The sequence below is a fragment of the Saccoglossus kowalevskii genome, chromosome 1 (genome assembly GCF_978046115.1).
Source record: "Saccoglossus kowalevskii chromosome 1, keSacKowa6.1, whole genome shotgun sequence".
Taxonomy (NCBI): Eukaryota; Metazoa; Hemichordata; class Enteropneusta; family Harrimaniidae; genus Saccoglossus; species Saccoglossus kowalevskii.
Genome location: NC_140641.1, coordinates 30,051,290 through 30,074,029, shown reverse-complemented (window position 1 = coordinate 30,074,029; position 22,740 = coordinate 30,051,290). Strand labels below are relative to the sequence as shown.

At 36.6% G+C, this 22,740-nt stretch overlaps 1 protein-coding gene across 1 annotated transcript; it reads left to right on the top strand.

The window, feature by feature from the left end:
- The first annotated feature begins 16,519 nt into the window (after positions 1-16,519).
- LOC100375295 (patched domain-containing protein 3-like) lies at positions 16,520-22,536 on the top strand. Its single transcript, XM_006823870.2, has 2 exons — positions 16,520-17,513; positions 20,287-22,536. The coding sequence occupies exons 1-2, from the start codon at positions 16,520-16,522 to the stop codon at positions 22,353-22,355; spliced, it is 3,063 nt and encodes a 1,020-aa protein (XP_006823933.1). The 3' UTR covers positions 22,356-22,536.
- The last annotated feature ends 204 nt before the right edge of the window (positions 22,537-22,740 follow it).

The window sequence follows — 22,740 nt, the reverse complement described above, 5'->3', positions numbered from 1 at the left end:
ATCTACATGTACTTGGCAATACCGGAATACATGTAATGACGCTGTGACAGTATTGACTACTTGGCGTACCATACATTGTATTTACACACTAAGATCTACATGTACTTGGCAATACCGGAATACATGCAATGACGCTGTGACAGTATTGACTACTTGGCGTACCATACATTGTGTTTACACACAAAGATCTACATGTACTTGGCAATACCGGAATACATGTAATGATGCTGTGACAGTATTGACTACTTGGTTTACCATACATTGTATTTACACACAAAGATCTACATGTACTTGGCAAAACCGGAATACATGTAATGACGTTGTGACAGTATTGACTACTTAATTTACCATACATTGTATTTACACACAATGATCTACATGTACTTGGCAATACCGGAATACATGTAATGACGCTGTGACAGTATTGACTACTTGGCGTACCATACATTGTATTTAAACACAAAAATGTACATGTACTTGGCAATACCGGAATACATGTAATGACGCTGTCACACTATTGAATACTTGGCGTACTATACATTGTATTTACACACAAAGATGTACAGGTACTTGGCAATACCGGAATACATGTAATGATGCTGTGACAGTATTGACTACTTGGTGTACCATACATTGTATTTACACACAAAGATCTACATGTACTTGGCAATACCGGAATACATCTAATGACGCTGTCACAGTATTGATTACTTAGCGTATCATACATTGTATATACACACAAAGATCTACATGTACTTGGCAAAACCGGAATACACGTAATGACGCTGTCACAGTATTGAATACTTGGTTTACCATACATTGTATTTACACACAAAGATCTACATGTACTTGGCAATGCCGGAATACATGTAATGACGCTGTGACAGTATTGACTACTTGGTTTACCATACATTGTATTTACACACACAGATCTACATGTACTTGGCAAAACCGGAATACACGTAATGACGCTGTCACAGTATTGACTACTTGGCGTACCATACATTGTATTTACACATAAAGTTCTACATGTACTTGGCAATGCCGGAATACATGTAATGACGCTGTGACAGTATTGACTACTTGGTTTACCATACATTGTATTTAAACACAAAGATGTACAGGTACTTGGCAATACCGGAATACATGTAATGACGCTGTCACAGTATTGATTACTTAGCGTATCATACATTGTATTTACACACAAAGATGTACAGGTACTTGGCAATACCGGAATACATGTAATGACGCTGTGACAGTATTGACTAATTGGTGTACTATACATTGTATTTACACACAAGATGTACATGTACTTGGCAATACCGGAATACATGCAATGACGCTGTGACATTATTGACTACTTGGTGTACCATACATTGTATTTACACACACAGATCTACATGTACTTGGCAATACCGGAATACACGTAATGAGGCTGTGACAGTATTGACTACTTGGCGTATCATACATTGTATTTACACACAAAGATCTACATGTACTTGACAAAACCGGAATACATGTAATGACGCCGTGACAGTATTGACTACTTGGCGTATCATACATTGTATTTACACACAAAGATCTACATGTACTTGACAAAACCGGAATACGTGTAATGATAGAGAAACATACATTGTAATTACACTTGAAGTTAGTTCTCTGATGTACTTGACAGTACTGGAAACATGTATACATTGTAGTTACACATAACGTACTTAACAATACTTGAATATATGTAATGACAAAGTAACAATATTGAGTACTTATGTAACATACTATTGTTACATTAGTTACACATATAGTTAGTAATATGCAGGCACTTGACAGTCGGATAACAATACCGAAAAGCATCTAATGAGATATTAAGAACACTGATAATGTTATGTAACATATATTGTAATTAAACTCAAATTTAGTAATCTACAATACCGGAATACACGTAATGTCGGTTACATTATTGACTACTGGGCGTGAAATACAATGTAATTACACAAAATGGTATAAATCTGTATGTTCTCGAAAATACCGGATTACATGTAATCACACAATAAAAATACTGATCAATTGATGTAACCCACCATGTAATTACCTTACCCACAGCTAGTAACCTGCTAGTGCTTGACCGTAACGAATACATATAATGACACAATAATGATATGTATTATTACGCACATTACGTCTGAAGGCACCAACATGAAAATACAGAGCTCGCAATGTAACAAAACGTCGGACGCCGAGAATCCCAGAAAAAATAAAAAAATAAAATGTACAAACAAAAAACTTATTAGTAGAATATGGTGTTTTGGTTAACTCATTAACATCGTGGTGTGGGTTTTTGTTGTATATACAGTTTGGAAAATAGCAGTCATTACAATTATTGTGAGAGTAAATGTTATCAAAACATACACTTATTAATACCGACATCCTGGTAAATACACCCGAAACCAGGTTTTTCACGAAAAAAACGGAAGAAATTCACAATGTTGAAAAGGGAGGTCTTTATTGTAGTGTTTAATACAGTACGAAGTTTTTAATACATCATTTATGATATCCCTGAATTGTCATGAAATTGAGTATACGTGCTCATTTCATGTGTAATTTTGCATATAGGGTTACCATGGTTTCTTTAACGTGCACGAACAATAATTGTTTCTAGCGAAAACATTATATACGTCACGTGATACCGATACACACACGGTATTACAATTAAATATATTTCGACATGACATCCACCACTTGGTACGATTTACATTACAAACAAAACCATACCAGAAAGTAAGAAACAGCCTTTCCGATGCAATTGATAAAGGACTGTAAATTTTGAACAGAATATGCATAGAGATGAGCGAACACTTTGTGTAATTTGGGCAACTTGAATTATCCAGTTGCCTGGAATGGTCTAACATTACAGTACGTCAATAAAAAAAAATCTGTAAAAATCTTTATTACTGCAGAATCCTGAGAGCGGGTCATGACGAGAAGTGATTTTAATCTGTTGGTAAATAGTGAAATGTATTGAACCCAGGAAAAAAGTATGCAAATGTATCAACTGGTGAAAGAAACCAGTTCAAACTGGTTGGTTGTTTGAAAATGCGCCTTATTAATTGTCGCGCGCACATTATTCACACGTGCTTGTCGTATGCGACTGTTAAATAGCGATACATATTACGAATTCATAGGTCTTATCAAAAGAACGAAATCCAATGTGTCACTAATATTTGTCTATGATCATGTTCAGACAGCCAATAATGACGCGTAATTATATTGGTGCGCGTAATCCATCCTACTAATCATGAATCATTACGAAACACGATACTTAACATGATGCATGATATGTTATGTCAGCAAAGGTCAGGGTAAACACGTGTTACAGAACGGCAACGACTGAAATGACATTCTGCACGTATTATGAGACCATATTAAATATAATAATACCAACCCTTGCTGTAGTTTGCCTTTTCACTAACATTTGTATGTACTAGAAATTAATTGATTGTTCAAACAAAGTTGTTATATGCGTACATATGTTTATTGTGCAATAAATAGCACTGAATACATGATTACCTGCGCCAAGGAGTTCCTGTTTCGGTCATTTATGTGTTTTTTTATTTATTTCTGCACAAAACTATACACAAAAATATATCACAAAATTTCACATTACGTTTTTTTTAATACAAATGCCCTGTATTGATTTGAATCCAACAGGCAAACTGTTCCACGAGGAGATGCCACAATAGAAAAACTTGCTCCCGCCCACATGCATGCGGTACATTTACACCACTGCACAATATGCACTAGCACCTTAACCATTAATTGTTTTATTCAATGTGTTTTATTTTTTGTCATGAAATTTCGAATGGCTCCAAGGTGTCTGAAAACAGATTGGATGAACATATTTCCAAAATCATTCCCAATTAAGGTACTGGTACAAAATAATATTCATTGGTCTGAATATTATGATAAAAGACGCTTATGTGTAGCAACAATCATTGATTTAGTTTTATCTAAAGTCAACATCTATTTATATCTATTCATTCACTGAGTTAAGTTACTAAGTAAAGACCTTTGAATTTGGTCATTAACATCATCTGCTGCATAAAACAAAGTAGTATCATCTGCTAATAAAACTAATTTACATAACTTGGCAACAGATGGTAGGTCATTCACAATTCACAAACATGGGGTTGGTTTCACATCAGATGTAATTCCATCGTAGTGGAAGAAAGCTAATGTTTTCCATGTATACCATAGTGGGGACACTAATTGGTAGAGTGTTTGAAAAGTGTATATTTAAATGTAGTCAATGTAGTCTATGCTCAGGTAAAACCACTTAATATTCATCATTCACATGATGAGATATGTACAAATTTTGATAATCATAGCTCGATTTTTCAAAAGCATTTCATAGCGTACCTCAGTCTCTGAGTCCTCATTCACAATCTTCGTGTATACGGTTTTCACATAGATCTTCTTTCTTTGTTATCTAGCTAAACTGGCAATCGTAGTCAGTGAGTTGTTGTGGGTTAAAACGGCTTCCTGTAAAGTCACGTGTCCCCCATGATCAATTGTATAACAATTACTCTTTCTATTATATATTGACGATATACACACCGTGAATTAATAGGTTTATAGAAAGTATCTTTATTTGCTGATGACGCGAAAATTGTTTACAAGATCTATTAAAAACGAGTTGCGTGCACTCGATGATTAGAACGTAAAATGGATTTTACAACTAGGGGGTCCGGGCATGCTCTGCCTTAAAAATTTGGAAATCTAGACCCTCTGAAACATTATTTCCTGCATGTTGAGGGGCAAATGTTGGAGGGGCGACGCCCCCAACATTGTGACATACTTTAAGTAATGAACTTATTGGCGATGCAATAATAATCCCCGTAGCAATTTTTCAAAATAGATAAGTCATAATATGAAAGAAATGTATAGAAAATTCTCAGCAATGAAATAAAGAAATATATATAAATATACTCGAATTAACTCGCTTTTGAGGGTGTCGTATTAAGCGAGGGTGAAAAACGTGAATATGTTATAAAATAGTGAAAATCTTGAACGTACTTTTTTGCTTGCCCAACACATTTAGGTTTATGTTCTGCAAGTTACCTAAGCATCAAATTATTTAGCCCTAGTATTTCCGTGTCAAAATCGTGAAACTAACCGTTTTGACACAACACGTCCGACTAAATGGATTACAGGACGACGAAGCTGAAATATCCAAAAAATTTTGTCAAACAAGACTTTACCATGGTCAAATGTATTTTGTTAAAACGAGACCTGATCATATTGAGTGTCCGTTGTAGTTTATTGTCAGTGAGTTGTAGTGTTCTGCCGTTAATTCATTTTACCATTTGACTTGCATTCTGTAATATTTAAATTTAATTTGTTTTGCTTCGATTACAAGTACACATATATTTATATCCATTACATGATTTATCTTATATTCCAACACAAGCATAATTTATGTTGCAGTTAGAGATAAATATATAAATATTTCATACTGTATATGAAATATACATATTTCATATTTGCTGTATATAAAATACTGCCCAATATCATCGATGTTGTGATAATTGGGGAAGAAACTGGATGTAATATTATAAAAAAAGTCTGTACCCAAATTATTCTATGTTATTTAGATACAATGAGTACAAATACAGAGACAAAAGAATTTTGGCAGGTAAAACAATAAAGTTATGCTTGCAACATGGCAAAGGGTAACAATGGCCTACGGATACCCCATCTGTACCCAGCTGAAAAGGGCGGTGTAAACACCAAAATAAACAAAAACATACTGATCTTTTCTCAAATTTACGAATTATGAGCTAAAATTAATTTTATTATCAGTTTTCTTTTAGAAGATTCAAATATCTGTGGTGTATCTGACTATGTCGACCATGGTTTGAGAAAATTCCTATAACTAAAGTGATCACATATAATTTTCTCTTAAACATTTGTCCCAACGTAACAATAAACGTTATTTCCAAGCGTACGACCATGCTATAATAAGCTCTCATTTATAAAATCGCAAACAAACTGCACAGCTTGTCATTTAAAAGGGGACAATTTTACAGCATGGATACCATGCACGCTATCGCTGATGGCAGTGGTATGCTTTCTCCATATAATCCCTGATAAACCATAGTATAGCGTGCTGGGTGTATATACCCTAATGCATATTCACTTGATGTTATGATGACTTCACTGTGAATCACATATCAAATTGGTTTGCACAAAACCTCCACAGGTTAATCAAAATGGTCGCCAGAATTCAGCTGTCGGTAGCTGCTGCTGCATCAGCTGTCCTAATCCGTGCGTTGTTCTTGCGCAACCAATGATTGTATATATGTTGTCCTTTCAGATAAATATCGTTGGACATGTCGTTATTCCTGCAAATGTCAGAACAAATATACACACCATTGACAATGTACACAATGTTTACTTTCAGCTTTTAATATTTGTGTTTAGTGATATATTCCTTTAATAAAGACGTATCATTTAATTTAGTGGAACATTTACAAAAACCCTTTATAAATTGACGTTTAATTAATTGAACATAATCTGTAAATATTGTAACTCGAAACTGAATGGGGTAATGAGCAATGGTCAAATCCTAATCAATGCTTTCATAAGTATCAAGTTTCTAATCAATACTTGTACAACATATTTCAATTCATTATATAAAATAGTAAATACATAATAATAAAGTCTACCATGTATGATTGTTCTGAGATGACGAGTTGTGCTGTCAGTCTTACATTTCGACAATAAAAGCCCGCAGCAGCTGCTGCACACATCCTTCGTTCAGTGTAATGATGAACTCTGCGTTGTCATGGTGCTCCAGACGACTGAAATTCATTGATGAGCCGCCCAATGGATTAACAGAGTAATATCGATTCATTTTAATAGAACATTAAATTATTAAATTGGACACAAATTCACAGATATGTTAAGCCACTTGGTTTGCTTTTTGTTCTAAATCGTGTAATGATTTATGTGTCTGGGTCTGACTCTACTTTTAAAGTTCGTTGTATAACAGCAATCAACGTATAATCTTCTATTTATCAAAAAACCTCTGTAAGAGTACAAATAGTACCGCTCAGACTCGAGACTGTCAAGTTTGTAAACATGTGTAACAGGTGGTGTTTTAGCGGATTATGTCAATTTGTATTGCTCCTTCATAAAAATGATCATAAAAAAAACACGTCCAATCCCGTCTGTGTAGCCATGTACATCTATAATGACGTGAATGTGCTATTCAGGCTACTAGTACTAATAGAACGTCGTGTGGTGACAGTGGTAAGGTACTGGTGAGCGTGCGGATAACTCTTACACTTTGGGATACCGTACATACACATTAGTTCATTATAGATAGTCCAGCTTCATTCATCCAAACAATCAACTGAGGTAACGCCACGCCGCCTCCTTCTCTTTTTCTCCCCCTACAAAATCTTACCAACTCTACAATAAAACTCTAAGGCATGGCTCAGTAAACATGCGATCAGCCAATCGCTGCAGCCGTTGGCACGATCACGTGATTACCAGGGATGTGTCTCACGGTTAAATCATTGCGAAGTTGCCACTACTGAACACAATTAGTATACAATGTATTTATAAAATTCCTGTAATATGCAAGTTGTTGATCTTAAATAATACTGCAACGTCGCGTGAAGCAAATGTCATTATGATAACAATTATGCCATGAAGTAGGTGTGTCATGTCAGCCTCGGTTTAAGGTACACAATTTGATCTCAGATCACTACATGGTATGGGCTCTGATTAACATAGTAGTTATATGTATAATCGGCCGTGTTATCTGTGAAATTTTGGGGGGATTGGAGAACATTCAGTGTGACAAAATTTACTATTAGTGAGCTATCACCATGATGATGATGATGACGACGATAACTATTGAAGGGCGGTGGTCATCGAACCGCGTGCTGTTCGATATGGGACTCATAGCGACGCACACAACGCGTGTAAAATACATTGTTTATTTACATGAAATTCGAATTCGCGACGACCGCAGCCCTTTAATTTCTCACCACCACCAGCAACGGTCAATGGCCATAAATAGTGAAGGCAATGACGCAGCGCTTTCAAAAGATGTATATGAATGCAGAAATGTCGAAACATAATTAATATATTGATTTGTAATGCAAGTCAGTGATTGTATTTACCTCAAGGTGAACAAAATAGATGGAGCACATGCAACTGGTTCCTATAAACAATTGAAGAAACGCCATCTTTGCCATATAAATCAGCTTCACGAGAAAGTCATCATAATATCTTTTGTTTTTGAAAAATGCTTACTTGCAAAATTTACAAATGAAAATGATATAATTATCGCATTTTTTCAGCTTAGTTGGGCCTTCATTAAATATTACACCCAAGCAGCATGTCGGTTGAACACGTTCATTGATAGTTGCCAGTATTACAAAAATAACTTGAATATATAATGCCTGGCTCTCAAATATCATGAATATTTGTTATTAAGTAAGTACTGTCTTCAAATAATAACTTTTGGTTGCAAGCCAGTGCCAACAGCATCATATAGAGATTTACCAGCTAACTTATTAGCATGAAACATGAGTACAGTGGCGGCGGCACGAAAATCAAGCTGAAACCCTTTGTGTCAGCCAAATTTGTCCATTATAATGCAGGAAATATTTAATTAGTAGTTATTATTTTGGCACACAGGGACTTTTATCTACAAGCCATATTTCATATAAGGAATAATTTATATGCATTCGTTTTCGCATAGTCCATTTTGTATAGTTTAGTCCAGCATTTTAGTCCCGTGAATTATGTCATAATCCTATATTATAATTCATATTTCTATATTATTGGTATTTCACTTAGAATGTACTGGTTGATGTGATTTTAGGATGAGTACATTTATATCGTGTTTCGCATACCAGGTTCGCCAATAGAGGGCGTGAATTATTTTTGAATAACTGTGTAATTTGCCTTTCTGACTTTGTATTAACTTTACGTGATTAATTGAACTTTCCAGTAACATTGGTAGTTCTGCTTGAATTCATGTTTCGGCAGGGTCATTTGGCTCACGCATTTGCTGGTGCACGTGTGCAGTAGTGATTTAATAATGTTTGAGCAGCAGCGTGCAACCGTTGGTGAACATTTCAATCTGATTAAAAAATAACCTAGTTTAGACTTTATTTTTGTGATGTCAGTGTTTATCAAACTATGGTTTTAATTATTTATGGATCATATAGTTTATTTCATTTTATCTTTTATATGCTGGCATTTTTTTTAAGTTTTGGTAATCGCGAAGGTCCACAATAAGATGTACATACTAAAATAAAATATATAAAAAATACAAAATAATAAGAAAATATAGCACTAATAAAATAAAATTTATAAAATTAAAAATTACATCCGTACGATACATCAGATGTAAATTAGATTGATGAATGTTTGTATGTCAATGCAAACCATCCAGTATCACTCTATTTCATTCCTTAATTGGCAAGCAATTCAGTAATTTACGGCTTACCGTATGCCTAGAATTTATGCTATTTTCCCTTATTTCGGGCAAAACAACGCACAAGCACGTAGTCACACGTGGCACGCACGCTGTCCAATCCCATTGTCACATCGATTATCACGTCTATTATAATTACGAATCATTGTCTTTAGTCGCGCAATCATTGTTTGCGTACATTTATTCATAGAATAATTAATAAATTCTCGAATAATGAATGTGCATATAGTATTTATATAGTTTGAAGTTACATTCTATGTTATGCAGATTACAGGAGCATATGTCTTCATTGTTTTGGCACTGGTAGTAGTAATTGTAAATGCATGTTTTAGGCATAATATTGGTCATTTATACAACTATTTTCAAAGTTTCCGTCGCTGTGAGGTGATCCTTGCTTTGGGTTTTCTGCGTAATATACTAGGTGACAATGTGTATATGCAATTTGTTTTGTTTTTCAAATCGTTTTGATCCTTTGTATATTCCATTATTATTGTATTTATTGCTTAATTTCTGATTTTATTTGCGTTTTTTTTTTAATTTTTCATGTATCAAGTTGACTGAGAAGTGGTATATGAAGAACGGCAGAAAAACAGCAAACGGGTGTAAATTAATTATTAAACAAAATAAGAAGGTGTAAAATATTTATTTTAAACAAATTGAACTCGATTGTTGGTGCTTATCTTAGAGTCCATCATTACACAAGATTAAAGGATTATTGTAGGATTAAAGGTTACTGTCCGTTACATCATCTTCAACATCATCTCCATTTTGAAATCATATGATTCGAAGTAACATGAATATTGTATAGAAGGATGGTTCTTGGAATAGCATGCAGTCAGCAGTACTTTAGATGACAACATGTTTATTACACACTACATACATACATACATACATACATACATACATACATATGGCATTGACACGATACAGCAAACTTGGAACAGGGAACTGCCCGGTATATGTCCCGGTGACACTTAATAGCCGTCAAGTTCAGGCGGGAAAAGTTTCAGATTACATAGCTATGATAGGTAGATAAGTACGATGGGTGATTGAATAAAGGAAACGATTGGGCAAAATTAACTATAGCGGATTGGCTGACTGGCATGCTGCCAGAATCCCAAATCTGCACCAAGCTCGATGCTAAAACGATCTCCGACAAATATCAGTGACTTTCTGTAAAATAGCATTTCTGTTGGATAATGTAGTACTGCGTGTTTCGCTGTGAATACATGAGATATGTATTTAATAATTGATAAACCTTTGAACTCAGGGACTTAAAGCGCGGTAGTCGCCGCGCTGCGCATGTGCGAGATATATGGGTCTCATATAAACAAAGATGGCGACTTTGACTGTTCAACGAGTACGAACTGACACGTTTCCAAGCTGTAATTAGGTAATTTTTATGTGATTGGAAGGTATCAAAGGAGTCACCGTCGGTAATCAGTCCAAGTCGCGCCCAGTTCAAACCTCATACTTATGATTTCCATTTGAAGAGCGCATTGGATTGTGGGAAAATCAATGTTTATCAACACAAATGTCGAACATGCGCAGCACGACGGCTACCGCGCTTTAAATGGGTATATGTATACCCGGAGTTCACTCAATATTCCCCTGGGGAGAACGGGAAGAGCCAGACAAGCCTGCTACGGTGGCAATAAATTTAATCGTGATTGAAAGTTTTTTCGAAAAAACCTTTACAATAAGGCCCTGGACGTTAATTACCACGGAAGGGATTTGGGGAAAGGGTCACTCTTTCCTTTGTAGTTCCGGTAATATATTTTTGAGACAGTCATAAAGGGGGGGTCGTGTATTTGATCTGTGATTTCAAAAGTTGCGGTGGCGGGGAAAAAAGGGTGTTCCATTCATTGACCAACAACTGAGGGCGCACTACCTACATAAATTCACACATACTCTTCTTAGCAAAAGCAAAAAAAAAAAAACTATATTGTTCTAGAACTTGATAATATTTAAAGTCTAAATAACGACATAGATCTCACCCATACTCCATGCAACGCGAGACTGTGTGAGAGAACAAGTGGCCTTGCCTAAGCCTTCCTAGCAACCGACAATGATCACGTGACACAGATCAAGCTATCCTGTCAGAGTGGTTGAACACGCCAATGTGCTACGTTGTAAACACACTTGACCGCTGGTTAACTGCTTGTTACCATGGAGATAATTTCGGTAAAAATACGCAGTTCGTATCCAACTTCGGCAGTACTGTAGTGTCGAATTTTAGTATGTGTGTACTGCCCTCTACGGTATTTTATTGGAACGTAAGAGAGATGCTCAAGCGGCTCTCCGAGAACACTCCAACGGTATCACATCGCTTCAGTATACTAACAAATTAGTCCCGAGGACTGTCAACAGTCTGTAATTCTACTAAAGCTCTTAAACATTTTAAAATAAAATATCAAATAATCAGTTTTTGTCATAACTTCAAAACTGTTTACATTACTTAAAATTATGATTTTATCACGAAGATAAATATTCACAAAACAAGGTGTGAAAATATATTTGGATCATAAATGTAATGACCAAATCTGGCCAAACTTGGTACTACCCGACACCCGATTTGTCAACATTAGCATTACATTAATATTGTGCCAAGGGTATTGTTATGTTATTATTTGTCATGAAATTATTGTTATGAATTTATTTTCAGGTGTCAGTTTGTCAAGTCGGCGATAATCTTGATAAATAAATGTTCTTCGAATCCTCCTTCGTCCGGTCGTCAGAAGTGTCGTCTGTCATGTTTGGGTCAAATAACAGGTGAGACAAATTGAAAAACATGGCACGATTTCGGCACGATCCGAACGTAACGTGAACGTATTGTAGTCAACCCCGTAGGCTTGGTGTCACCAAAACAAACGTACCAACGTGCTTAGGTGATCACAGTTTTAGTCCAATCCTGAAGTGTACGCTATCGGCGGCGTATTCAACCGCCTGGAAACATGGAGGAATATCGTTCAAGAACTATTAGAAGCAGGATTAGTCCTGGAGGCAGGGTCATGTTGTTCATAACAAGGCAGTCTTTCTGCACAAAATCGGGTTTTCTAAAACATTGAAAGCACTGAGTCCTTCACCGAAAAACAACAATTCTTAACCGTTTGAGTTAATTATATCCACATCGTTAATCCCCAAAGCACTGGACTGTGTCACTTGTATACTTAAAATTTCGTAGTCATCTCGCGCCCTTTCTCTGCCTGACCGCAGACTCGATTCCCCGATGCGATGATATACCGGTGATTCGTAAAACCAGTGGAATTGTTTATATTGTAATTTGACACAGTTTCCATGAAGTCTAGCCCATTCCCTGTTTCGATTGGACATTTATTCTACAGCGACCGCCGAATTGTGTACGTTGTGAATTTTGAAACACCATCGTTCAAAAACATTTCCACAATTTCCAGGTGAACTCGTGGGGAGTTGCCATCTCTTGTAGGCGACCTATAAGCAGTTACGGTAGGCGAAATAGTATTACGCGGTATTTGTAGAGCATGTGTCTACTGATTCGACTACAAAATGACCCAAAACTAATAACTACATGTATCACGCCGATTTTATTCACATATACTACGGTTTACCTAAACATACACTCAAAGTGATTAATGGATACAATGTGGAATCAAAGAAAGCTTAGAAAGAACTCCTGTGTGCTGAGAGTGTTAGAGACATACTAACAAATAATTCAAAATTTAATAGCTTTTCAAAGATGCTTGGCAACTAATATTTGAAATGCACAACATGAAAATAACGTGATCCACGTTATTGAAGTTATAATACTTACAGAAAATACATTTGATTTGACATCCGTGGTTTCAGTCTAATTTATTCCAGAGCACCTCTACCACAAGTTCTATTTAAATCTTAATCAATTTAAATATGAATTTTGAAATATCAGAATTTGGCTAAAATAATTAGCTAATCGATATGCATCTTTTTCACTATTAAACTAATCACGTCTGTGGACTACTCCAGAGCATTTATGTGATCATATGAAATGAGATAATTATGCATATTGTGCAAATTCTGCAATTAGTATGCTCGAATTTCAATTCAAAACTAATGCATTGTTCCCAGACACTTATATACCAAGTCTTATTAAAATGCAAATATTGTTTGTTTTTTTGAAAATTATTATGCAAATTAAACAATTATTAAGCCTTGGTTTCAACCCTAAACTAACTAGGTTTGTGTATTGTTCCAAGGCACATATGTACTAAGTTTAATTATACGGAAATTTGATGATTACTACTCAAAAATCGGCGGAAAGCGGAAAAGTAAAAAAATATGCAAATCAAATAATTATTATGGATGTATTTAAACCCAAAACTAATTAGATCATTGCATTGTCCCGGAACATCCATTTATTAAAGCGGGGGGTCGTCACCTGCGCACGCGCGAAAATTGAGTCCCAAGCGACGATAACAACACACGCTAAAAACGCAAAGGCTCATGGGTAGATGCTTGTTTGCAAACAATGACACGCTATGGCCATCTGACGCATGCGCAGGTGACGACTCCCCCGCTTTAAGTTTCATTGAATTATGAATATTAGTACCTGAGATATTGATGGAAAGCTGACTAATTATTATGCAAATTAGGTAATTTATACACCCAGATTTAATATAAAACTAATAAGGTCTGCGCAATGTCACAGAGCATCTATGTTTCAAGTTTCATTGAAATGTGATTAGAACTTGAGATATCGATTGAAAAACCGAAAAATTAGGAACTATTATGCAAGTTAGGTAATTAATATGCACAGATTTAAATCTAAACAGGTCTGTGCGTTGTCCTAGAAGGTCCATGTAACAAGTTTCTTTAAAATGTAATGATTAGAGATATCACTGTAAAAAAAAATTTACTAGTGATTATGCAAATTAGGTGATTAATATGCACTTATTATTACCCAAAACTATTTAGGTCTGTGCATCTAGAGTATCTATGTACCAAGTTTCTTTGTAATGTGATGATTAGTACTTGAGATATCATTGCAAAAACCGAAAATTTACTAATAATTATGCAGAATAGGTAATTCATATGCATGATTTTTTATCTCAAACTAATCAGGTCTGCGCATTGTCCCAGCATCTATGTACCAAATTTCATTAAAATCCAATGCGTGATATCAGTGGAACAGTCATGGAACAGCTAAAATTAGGCAATTATCATGCAAATTAGGTAATTGATATTCACGGATTTAACCCCAAACCTAATCAAATCTGCGCATTGTCCCAGAGCATACCGAGTATCGAATTTTATCAAAATCCAATGAGTGTTTTTTTAGACATCAGTGGAACTAATAATATAAGCTAACTGAAAAGACCATTATAGTGTGCTTGGCACACAGGTGTCAATTAGAATGCAAATTGCAATATTCCTTGTGAAGGTATATTAATTTTATTAATTTTGCATACCACATTGAAATACACTGTTTTTGATTTGTTCATAGTTTTCAAAACTGCTGTGAAAAACGTATTTGATTTTTGTGAAACCATGTTTTTTGGCATCAAAATTCAAACAATACGGGAGTAATGACAAATGTTTCCATGTGTACATGGAAGGACACTCTGTGCACCCACTGGGTGGCTAGTTCGGTTCAACTGCCACTTTTATTTATAAATATTCATAAAGATGAAGGGAGTGTTCAAGTTTGTTGCGCTGAGAGTAGCATACTTTACCACATGATGTGAATAAGTTAATGCGCATAATCAATAATACTATAGTATTACGATTGACGATAACAGGCGAACTCTGTTCTGTTCAAATGATTAAGCTACTGATTTAACGTGGTCACTTCTGAGAACATAAAAACCTGAGCGGTCACCCGGGCATTTTCACCGCCTGGCAATCATCACGATAAAACAAAGGCCGAAAACTATCATAAAACGGTACTTTGGAATAGTTGTTCAGACTCCCCTGAATATTGCAGAAAGATTACCCCTGCATGTGCAACATATATAAATTTGGTTGTTCAGAGCATTACTTCAAAATTGAGTTTGTGCTGTTTTCTCGACTTTAGCTATTTTCACCGGCTCTTCGACCGGCGTCTCGCAGCAGCTCGCACAGAGCCAATAGAAATACACGGTACAGTGGTGCACGTCTTAGCTACGTAGAATGTCTTGTGATGTGGCTCCGCCCCGGGAATACCATATATCATTAGTCCCCAAATTTGGTACCAGATCAGAAACAAATTTGACTTTGGGGCTGATTTATGCATGTTGTATTGTTTTATTAACCCTTACACCGAGTTTCATGAAGGTGTGAATTTGTTTTATGAATATATAACAATATTTATAAACCATTTATCCCTATAATCTTCACCTCACTCAAATCATTGAAGGTACTAGCTCAAATCAAAAGAATTCCATTGGCTGTACTTGAAACCATTTGCTAACGCCAATTACAGATGCGGCTTTGGGGGTTTCTTCAAACACTGGCAGATTTAATGCTATGAACGCAAAAGATAGATTCAATCAAATTTGTCTAAAACGCTTGAAATCAATTTAAATTAATGGTAGTCCAAGTGCCAGTGTCAATATCGAGGTCAAAGGTTAACTGACCGCAATGGAGTTCTATACAGGCAAAGGTTTGTGATTAGTCAAGTTGTTTTCAATCGTCATTTGACATTTATAAACACTCAATATTTTTTATAAAAACAAATTTACGCCATTCCGAAGTACTTCTACACTGACCTTACCAGGTATAGGTTAATATTAAAGTGCGGTGGTCGTCGCGCCGCGTCCTGATCGATATGGGACTCATATCGACGTAACAATGGCTGAACCAGAAAGCGACGAATCGATAATGTTATTAATTTATTCAGGTAAGGTTAAGATGGCGACGGTCACGGTGTTACATTTGTGTGCGCCCGTATATACTGGGTTATTTACACAGGGTGTGCTACGTCGGGTCAGTCAGCTGACTGTGGGTGTACTTTATGGAAATCGCCGGCTATAAACTGAAAGAGAGAGCAGCTCGGCTAATGCCGTTGTCGACATGGCATTCGACTGTTTCGAGAGCCGTTTGAAAGTTGTATTATGTCGCTACGGCAGAGTCGTCGGTAACTACCCTATTCCATTCATTATCTTCCCCATTCTGCTTACATTTTCTCTCGCCCTTGGCGGGTTTTATTTCACGCGTAACAATGACATAGAATATCTATTCACGCCCACGAACGGTCCGGCCAAGAAGCACAGAGATGAATTGGAGAGTTTTTTTCCGGCGAATTACTCTGGTGAATTTCTCACCAATCGTCAAACCCATGTTGGGAGATACGCCAGCGTTATAATTTACACTAAGAACGAAAGTGAAAACGTACTCGCGGTTGACTCACTACGTGAAATTTTCAGCTTTCACGACAATGTGACAGACACGAAAGCAAGGATTGGGAGAAACGTATACTCATACAGACAGTTATGTGCCAAGTGGAAGACACAGTGTGTTGATCCAAACCCAGTATTAAATATTTACAACTATACAACGCAAAATGTGAATTTTATCAACATATCGTACCCAGTAATGGCGGGCGATATAGCATATTTTATCGGCGGTAGCCTCGGTGGCGTGCAATTCTATGACGATACGAGTATTGTGAAGTCGGCGAGAGCTATTGTGTTGTTCTATCCATTAAAACATTCGCCAAATGACCTTGATGAGGCGAGCATAGAATTTGAAGAAAAGATCAAGGACATGGCGCTTAATTTTAAATCAATGAAAATCACAGTCACGCTGACCGTATCACGGACCCTGCCCAACGATTTGAAGAACATCACCCTACAGATGATGCCGATGATGGTATTAACCTTCGTTGTCCTTACAGCATTCTCTGTTCTGTCTCTGATGATGGCTGATTGGGTGACCAGTAAACCAGTACTTGGTTCTCTCGGCGTGATCTCGGCACTGTTAGCTGTGATTTCGACTATAGGGTTGCTAAGTTTCTGTGGCGTGCCCTTCATCCATCTCAATATTGCAATGCCATTTTTGACACTAGGTAAGTGTTATTGCAAATACTCGTATTTATATTTCGTTTATTTCATTCTTATGAGAGGAGCCAGTGTAGATTTGAGTTTACGAAATTATGTGGTGACGTAACGTAACAAAGCGATTCGGAAGATGCCGTTATACGATGGTGTTACTGTATTTTTGTTTGTTTTTTGCTTTTCTCTTTCTAGTATGTTTTTTTGTATTTTTCCCTGTAGATTTTTTTTTTCAAATTTTTCTATGTGCAGATGATTTTCTTCGCTATAGCGTAATGGCCAATCCATAAATATGATAATATCAAATTAATTTGATTGTGTTTTAACGGACGCAAAGATAGTGGTTGTCTGTAATCAAGCTAATTTTTAAACTGAGACGAATGAGATTGTAATTAAGGTCGTGAACTTTTACACACAGAAAGAAAAATTAAAATAGAAGTCTAGCAGTCTTTAAGGTCGTATAAATAAATAAATATAGACTTTTATTATATAACGATCGTCTCAATTATCCAATGTTAAGATGACGCATTTAATACGTTACCATTGTTTCCCGTGAATTAACGTCCATTTTTTACTTCATTATATTTTCCAGTGGATCTAGTACCTTTAAACTGCCACATGTTTCACAGTCGCATATATATCGACTAAATATATCGTTATTTTTATCGGTGACCTTTTTCAATATGTTGTTATCTCTCACGGGAGAGGGGGATTCGTCGATATATAATGAATTGAATTTGGATAGGACAAGGTAACCGTATAATGCCACTGACAATAGCGTGCATAATTTTTACATATAATAATAATAATAATAATAATAATAATAATAATAATAATAATAATAATAATAATAATAATAATAATAATAATAATAATAGGCATTTATATAGTGTCACATATGCTCATAGGAGCTGCACAAAACTAGTTAACAGTAAGATTGAGTAAAAATGTGAGTTTTTAATTTATATTTAAAAAAAAGTTTACTGTAGTGCACACAAGATCTAATGTCACAAAATTCACATATAATATATAACGGTGTAGTACTAGTACCATGAATAGCATGAAATGTTATATAATACGTTGTTTAATGGGCAACCAGTAAATGTTGTATAGAATGTTAGTTATATGTTCATATTATTTCGGTCTTCATAATCAGACGAGCAGCTATGTTTTGTAGAAATTGCAGTTTATTTATGTTGACATTCGTGACGCCATGGAGCAGTAGACTATTTGCATAATCTATTCTCCATATAACAAAGGCATGGATGAGTTGTTTAGTTTTGTCTTGAGTAGGATATTTTTTGCTAATTGAACTGATATTCCTGATGTGAAAATGTGTGATTGTCAAACCAAACTCCAAGACTACGTGCCGATATTGATGGAGTTATAGAACAGCCATTCAGCTGTACAGATTGAATGTCCAAGTTTGCTATATTGTGGCGTTCCGATGTTGATGGAGTTATAGAACAGCCATTCAACTGTACACATTGAATGTCCAAGTTTGCTATATTGTGGCGTTCCGATGTTGATGGAGTTATAGAACAGCCATTCAACTGTACACATTTGCCTTTTTGCGACGTGATCCGAAAAATAGTAACTCTGTCCATTACCTTCATGCTCTGTCTTATGATAATCAGTCGTCATTCATTGATGGGTTTCTTGGATAAGAGCTTTCATAAAGGCAATGTTACGATCCATGTCATCAGCTTTAAATGAAAGGTATAGTTGTGTTGGGAGTATAGATAAAAGTTATGTGACAGGCTATTTTCCTAGTGCTGATGTGTAAATAGTCAAAAAGCAGAAGTCCAAGAACTGAACCCTGTGGGACTCCATGTTTTAATCGACTTGGTTTAGATGATTGCATCACGTCTGACGTGACTTTATGATTGTGAAAAGTGATTTATGGTCTTTCCCTTTCTTGTTTATAAGTGAGAAATATAAATCAATTTCTCGTCAAGTCAATTAACAAATGAAGTGAACTTCGTTTGTTTCTGTATATTTCTGCATATCAAAGGTCATCTAGTTTAAGACTGTTTAAGTGGGAGAGTCGTCACCTGCGCACGCGCGGGAATTGAGTCCCAAGCGACGATAACAACACACGCTAAAAACGCAAAGGCTCATGGCTAGAAGCTTGTTTGCAAACAATGACACGCTATGGCTGTCTGACGCATGCGCAGGTGACGAATCACCCGCTTTAACCATATACGCCGCGAACGTGCTCATAAACATATAATGTCCAACATGACGATAAAGACTTTTCGTTTTCGACATTGTGAAATTCTTTTGTTTTTATGCAGAAAAATACATTATTTTTACCAAATAAAATCATATTTATTGGGGTTATTATTCGTACACGAGTTGCTGAACACACTACAATGTGTACATAGTTTGTAATTTCATTCAGCTTCTTTCAGTCAAAATCTAAGACAACGTTCTGTTGCGGGGAAAGCATTGTCAGATATGATGGGCAGATCATTTGCTCATTTGCAGAAGTCCAACTAATATTTGAGCCATGGTGTCTTTACTAGTTGTTGTATTTGACTCAATTGTGGATCAAACCCGTTCCTTATAAAATAATGATATATTACAATAGCAGTTGAATCCAACCAACCAATCAATGAGCACAGTGTGCAATGACGTCATTCGAAAATGTTCCAATGCGGTGGTCCAATCGAATCGTCGAATAGTCAAATTTATAAATATTTATAAAATGAATAATGTTGATCTGTCATTCTACTGCATGTATCTCAGAAAATTTAATACATAAACGTATGTTTCAATTCGTAGGAGTTGGAGTGGATGATATGTTCATAATGATAGCATCATGGCGAACAACGCCACCACGTAACAGCGTACCTGATCGAATGGCGGAGACCTTCTCAGAAGCAGCGCTCTCTATAACAATAACAAGCATCACAGATGTATTGGCGTTCGGCATTGGAGCTATTTCAACTTTCCCTTCTGTTCAAATATTCGGTTGCTATTGCGGGGTTGCAATCCTATTCGACTATATTTACCAAATCACATTTTTCGGTGGCTGCATGGCTTTAATTGGACGTCGGGAACGACAAAACAAGCACTGCCTTACGTACGTGAAAGTTTTGCCAAAAAAGGAGTCTCAATCGTTGAGTTATCGATTATTTTGCGCTGGTGGTATCAGTAACAGCACGGACTGTGACGACGTGGTTCCTGACCACTTGGTGATGACTTTTTTCGACAAATATTACGGCCCCTTTATCACTCTGCCGTGGATGAAATTGGTCACGTTGATCTTATACCTTGCCTATATAAGTGTTGCTATTTGGGGATGTTTTAAGGTCAGTGAGGGAATACAGCCCCGTCAACTCGCCCTAGAAGACTCTTATAGCGTGGATTTTTACGACGCCGAAGAACGTTATTTCAACGAATACGGACCAGTTGTACAGATCGTCGTCATCGAATCTGAAAATTATTCCCACTCAGATACTCAAAATGAAATCGAACGCGTCCTTTTTATGTACGGGGAAAATGAATATTTCTACGGTACGGAATACAGCACGCAGTCTTGGCTCCGTGATTATTTGGACTTTCTTGACAACGCTGGACTATCTTACTCGGACGAGGACACTTTTGTGTCGCTCTTGAGGAGTTATTTTCTGACCAATCCGCTATACGAGCATTACAAGTCTGACATTGCCCTTAGCAACAACACCATCATATCCTCGCGATATTCCGTACAATCTCGATACGTTAAAAATGTAAAATCGGTTCAGAATTCTTTGCATCAATCTAGAAAAATCGCCGAAAATTCAAGGCTGCCTATGATTGCCTACCACCCGACGTTTGTATTTAACGATCATTTTGATGCTATATTACCCAACACCGTACAAAATATTGCAATAGCTGCTGTCGCCATGCTGGTTGTTTCTTTACTCCTCATTCCTCATCCGATCTGTGCGCTTTACGTCACCCTCACTGTGGCATCCATAGTTGTCGGTGTTGTAGGTTATATGTCGCTATGGGGTGTCGGTTTGGATTTCGTTTCTATGATAACAATCGTAGTCTGCATTGGTTTCAGTGTCGATTATTCGGCTCATTTGACATACGCTTTCGTCATCTCTCCCAGGGAGACTCGCAACCGCCGCGCCATTTACGGTCTGTATTTACTTGGTTTACCCGTCGTGCAAAGCGTGGCCTCCACCATCATCTCCATCGCTGCCTTGTCGAATGCCAAAACATACGTTTTCAGAGCAGTCTTTAAGACCATGTTTTTCGGTATATTTTGGGGTGGCGTCCATGGTATTTTGTTTCTTCCCGTTCTTTTGTCGGTCGTTGGTCCGAAAAATTCAAAGTCCCCAAAACCGAAAGCAGGGGAGGAGAACGAAAGTGGGGAGGGTGTGGATGGTGTTCTAGGCCAGCGACAGTTACGCGTGTGGATGAAAGAACACAGGCTGCAATCATTGGAGAAACAAAATCAGAAAAAAGGAACACGCCACAAACTTTACTATGTAAACGATAAGATCGACGAGCAATTTCAGTTCGGCAGTGACACTATTAATACGACAATAAACAAGGGCACGGACATAGATACAGTTTGTCCTTTGCGTAGCAATGAACAAAGCATTGCGCCACCGTCTCCAGTGGTCAACTCGACAACTGACAACATCGAATCGCCCAAACAGTTCGGAGTGGGATCACCACCGCCGAATATTTCATCCACAAGTCAAGAGTGTGATCACGGTACATTCGCGAACAGTGTTCCTGTTGATGGCAGCTCCGGGACGCACGCGAATGGTCTAAACGGTTGTGTTATTCCATATCAAAAATCCGAGTTCCACAACATTGCTGCAATTGAGAATAAAACCGAAGATGTCTAAACTGGAATCCAGCACCAGCGCAATAGCAAAAAAACTGTCGTATTTTTTAAAAATTTTGCTGCTTTCAAATTCGTTTGTACTATTCGTCAAACAAGCGAAGTGACGTTGTTAGTGTCAAATTGGTCCTGTGTAACCAATAATGACCACGCTTTGCAAAATTAAAATTATTATTTAGGTCGTCAGAAGTCTTCTTATTTGTAGAGAAAACCCATCAGCAAGTACATGTACTAAGCGTTATGAAGTAGTTAAAATGATTGTGTGTTTTTTCAGTACGCCGAAATTAATTTCACTGGAGAGAATTCTCAGATATTTTTATATATCACAAACAAATTTTCAACCATCAATTATTTCCCGATTCTGGTTTATGTGCCATAAATAGACATGA

What these genes read in the sequence shown, in the direction of transcription:
- LOC100375295 (XM_006823870.2), top strand. Translation starts at nt 16,520, where the DNA reads ATGGCATTCGACTGTTTCGAGAGCCGTTTGAAAGTTGTATTATGTCGC. An exon ending in AATGCCATTTTTGACACTAG is followed by an intron (nt 17,514 to 20,286) that starts GTAAGTGTTATT and finishes TTCAATTCGTAG; the next exon opens with GAGTTGGAGTGGATGATATG.